The 4,305-nt window shown below is 67.4% G+C and overlaps 1 protein-coding gene across 1 annotated transcript in view; it reads left to right on the top strand.

Moving 5' to 3' along the window:
- The window catches only part of KLHL30 (kelch like family member 30), a 12,245-nt gene that overhangs the window by 4,408 nt on the left and 3,532 nt on the right, over nt 1-4,305 (top strand). The window contains 4 exon segments of the mRNA XM_006151947.3: nt 798-933; nt 2,468-2,554; nt 2,993-3,148; nt 4,066-4,254. Coding sequence (XP_006152009.1) covers nt 798-933; nt 2,468-2,554; nt 2,993-3,148; nt 4,066-4,254 — 568 coding nt within the window.

Below are 4,305 nucleotides of genomic sequence, written 5' to 3'. Positions count from 1 at the left end.
AGCAGGAAGTAAAGGAGGGAAAATCAACCAGAAAGGTGGCCCAGCTGTGCCCAGGCAGGCCGCCCTGACTGCCCACCAGGAAGCCCGTGAGGCGTAGACTGGACGGGTGGAGTTCCTGGCTGTCGGCCTGGTGGACAGGGTAGGTCCTGGTCAGTGACGGCCTGGTGTGGCTCACAAGGAGCCAGGAGGTCGCGAAGCCACTCCACAGCGTCCACAGGGGCTCTGCCCAGAGGACCCCCTAGAAACCCAGCCTGGGGACAAGGCTGTGGCTTGGGACAGGGACAGTGTGGTGTGGGCTGACAGAGTGCTTCTCCAGCTGGAGCTGGCCCCAGGCCTCGCCCCACCAGGCGGCCATGTGTAACTGCTGCTGGCGGCAAGTCTGGGCACGGTGCTGGCCGTGAGGCAGCAGGGGTCCCGGGAGCACAGGGCCCGGCTGCCCACCAGCCTTTCCGGGTGGAGGCCTTCCAGTGCTTCCTGCTGGGTGGTGTCCCAGCGCAGCCTGCCATGCCAGCCCGGGCCAGGAACTCTCAGGGCAGGGTGCCTACCTGGGCGCCGGGTGCGGAGGGTCTGTTCAAAGGTGAGCGCGGATTTCAGGAATGACTTCCAAAGGCACATGGTGACTGCCGGGAGGGAGCGGCTTCTGCCCTAGGGGACACGTGACCCTGCTGCCCTCCCTGCCCGGCGTGCCTGCTGCCACCTCCAGCCACAGCACCCACAGCAGCGGGCAGGCACCTGTGCACATGTGCGCTCACCGGGGCCTTGGCCCACACTGCCCTGACCCCACCTCTGGCCCGCAGGTGCTGCCGGCCCTCCTGCCCAAGCTGGAGGAGGTCCTGGTGGTGGTGGGCGGGCGGGCGCTGGAGGAGGACGAGGAGGGCACCGAGGAGCCCGCGCCCCACCCCGGGAACTTCGCCTTCTACAACACCAAGGCCAGTGAGTACGCTTGGGCCCAGGCGCCCCACCGTGCCCCATCCTGGACTGAGCCGCTGTCCACCTGGCAGGCAGGACGGGTGGGGCGTGCAGAGGAGTCCACGGTCTGGGCGTGCCGGGTGGGCTCACGGGGGTGCTGCTGAAGGGCCTTGGGGACCCGGGAGGGCACTGCTATTCCTCAGCCATAGCCCGCTCTGGTCACGTTTAGGCCTGAGGGCCAGCGTAAAGGGTCCCCACTGCCCGGACTGCACTATGTGCAGTGGGCTTGCCCTCGGTGACCCTGCTGGTGCCCCTGAGGGGAACCAAGGCTCCAGGGGCAGAGTGAGGCTAACGGCGTGCCAGCAGCCTGGGTGAGAACTGAGGTTGGCAGTCGGCCCAGTCGGGTTTCAGCCCTGGAACGGGTCAGCTCAGCTCTGCCTCAGTTTCTCCTCCTAGGAAATGTGCACCTGGTGGCTCCTTGCCTGACGGTAAGCAGGCCCCGAGCCGACGTGGAGGCCCCCTGCACACTGGACGGGGTGGTGACAGACGTTGTCTGGACAGTGACGTGGCTGGCCGGGCCCTGGGACCCAGGGCAGATGCCAGATGCCCACGGCCTCAGCAGCTGGTGGGCTCTGGGAGGACCAGGCTGTGGTCCCGCTCAGGGGCTGACGTCAGGAGGGAGCAGCTGTCCCTCGTACCCGGCTGGGAGGGCAGCAGGGGCATGGCGGGCAAAGGCCCGTGGACTGCTGGCTGTCCCCACCCTGGTGACACCATCATGAGTCAGGACACTCAGTCCTGTCCACGTGCCAGGCCCTGCTCCCAGCGAGGCTGACTCCGTGGCGAGCAGTAAACAGAGGCTTCCGGGAGCCCCAGGCCAGGCCCGCCCGAAGGGGTAGTGTGCTCGCGTTCTCTGCCTCCTGTCGGTTTTTCCCAGTATCTTCTCGCCTCTGCCTCAGTCACCCCACTGCTCTGACTGGAGCACATCCTGTCCCTCACGGTGCCAGGAATCCTGACAACCCCGTCACCAAGCTGTAGTGGGTGCCCACAGTCCACACCCCTCCCTGAGACATGGGCTCCCCACTCCCACAGACACGAAACCACGGCTGGGGCTATGAGGGCCGTGTGGCCACTGGGCCCCATCCTGCCTGCACAAGGCCTGCTGGGCCCCTGAGTGCCCTCAGCCACCTCCTGGGTAGGAGAGGGCTGGGGTGGACCACGTTTGAGTTGCCCGAGTGCCGCCCACAAACCACCCTCCTTGCCCATCCCGCTCCTGACCAAGGGGGGCCAGGTCTTGGGTCAGTGGCCTGGGTGCGATCCTGGCTCCTGGAGCCTGGCCACCTCCCACGATAGCCCTGGCTGCAATTTGCATCCACTCCGGGAGTCCGGCTCTCAGGGCCCCTCTGACGGTGCCCCAGGTGTCACCCCACCTCTGTGGCAGGGAGACCCCTTGCCTCTGCCCACCGCTCAGGGATCGTGTGACAATGCGTGGAGAGGCCCCAGAGGCCAGGAAGGGCCCGGGGCCAGCCACCAACCCCGCCCCACTCTTCCTTCCCGCCAGGGCAGTGGACGGCGCTCCCCGACTTCCCCGACTACCACAAGTGGGGCTTCTCCCTGGCAGCGCTCAACAACGACGTCTATGTCACAGGTGTGGCTCAGCCTCCCGCACACCCCGCCGACACGTGCCCCAGCCTCTCCTTGACCCGGGTCCCCGACAGCGTCGCCCAGACTCCAGCCCTCTCTGCACATGGAATCCAGGGGTCCACGCTGCAACCCGGCGTGGCCCAGGCCAGCCCACTGTGCTCCACAGGGACCCTTGTGCGATGGGGTCACTGGCTCTTTCATCTCTTGGCATTCGGGCTCCCAGTAAGATCGAGCTGGGGAGAAGCGTCCCCTGATGGAGGCTTGATGGGGTCCTCCTGGTTGGGGGGATGGGGCCCCATCCACAGTTCCACAGGTGGCTATTGACCCACAATCCCGTGCCCTTCATCATGGCCTGGCATGGGGGTGGGGGCCAGACTCAGGCTCCAGCCCCTGCCCGAGGCCCAGGCTAGTGGTGGCACCCAGATGCAACCTCTTCTGGCAGGTGGCTCGCGGGGCAGCAAGACAGACACCTGGTCGACCACCCAGGCCTGGTGCTTCCCGCTGAGGGAGGGGGCCTGGAAGCCCGTGGCACCCATGCTGAAGGCCCGCACCAACCACGCCAGCGCGGCGCTCAATGGCGAGATCTATGCCATCGGCGGTAAGGTCCACCCCAGGCCCTGCTCCCCACCCAGAACCAACCAGGAAAAAGCCCGTGCTGGCCTCAGGGCCCACAGAGGCACTGCTGCCCCTGCCACCCCAAACTCACCTTCTGGGGGTGAGCGGGCCCAAGGCAGGGCTCCCAGCTGGGCAGGCCTGCAGGGCCCAGGGCCAGGCCACCCCCAGCTCTTTCTGACATGCTGAGGGTGGAGACAGGACGGTGATCAGTCCCCGAGCTGTCCAGCCTGTGCCCTGGGCCTGGCCCTCAGCTCAGGGTCACCTTGGTGAAGCCCCTGTGACTTTGGAACCCACAGTGGCCTCTGCCATCACTGTCATCCCAGTCAAACCCCCAGCCTGAGCACAGGGGCCACCATATCCCTGTGGCACCCAGAGCTGGGGCAGGAGCCACCCTGGGGCCTGACAGACTGGAACACACCCGGCCCCCAAGACGCCTGCCCTCCTGTCCGCGGCGGCTCATGCGGGACCCGTGCCCATTTGCCTCAGGGACCCCGAGTCCTCACAGAGGCTGAGGCTGGGCCCCAGGAGAGCAGTACATGTCCTACCACCCCCACGGCAAGTCCCCATCATTGTCACATCCAGATAATGTCTGGGACTGTGGGAACAGGCCCCAGCTGCCCATGGAAATCGAGGGCACCTCCCCAAATGCCAGCGGGCGTGCCCGGGTCCAAGGCCCCCAGCCAGCTCCCGGTGGGACATGGGACGGCTCGGAGCCTCAGCCCCCACCTGTGACATGGGGCGCGCGCCTGGCTCTTGGGGCCACACACCCTGCATCCCCCTCTCCTGGGGCAGCCAGGGCGTCCCGCTGCTTCACTGCGCCCAGGACCCAACTTCCCAGACCCACCCCTGGGCCCCGGCCCCTGCAGCCCTCAGTCCCGCAGTGCCCGCCCCTGTCCGCAGGCACCACGCAGGATGTGGTGGAGGTGGAGAGCTACGACCCCTACACCGACAGCTGGACGGCCGGCAGCCCCGCGCCCAAGTACGTCAGCAACTTCTCAGCCGCCGCCTGCCCCCCCCGCCTCTACCTGGTGGGCTCCAGCGCCTGCAAGTACAACGCGCTGGCCCTGCAGTGCTACAGCCCCGTCACAGGTGGGCCCCTGTCTCCACAGCCCCGTCACACGTGGGCCCCTGTCACCACCG

Source organism: Tupaia chinensis, unplaced genomic scaffold (assembly GCF_000334495.1).
Source record: "Tupaia chinensis unplaced genomic scaffold, TupChi_1.0 Scaffold000332_1, whole genome shotgun sequence".
Classification (NCBI taxonomy): Eukaryota; Metazoa; Chordata; class Mammalia; order Scandentia; family Tupaiidae; genus Tupaia; species Tupaia belangeri.
The sequence above is the reverse complement of the archived record's forward strand: the minus strand, read 5'-3'. Positions and strand labels throughout refer to the sequence as shown.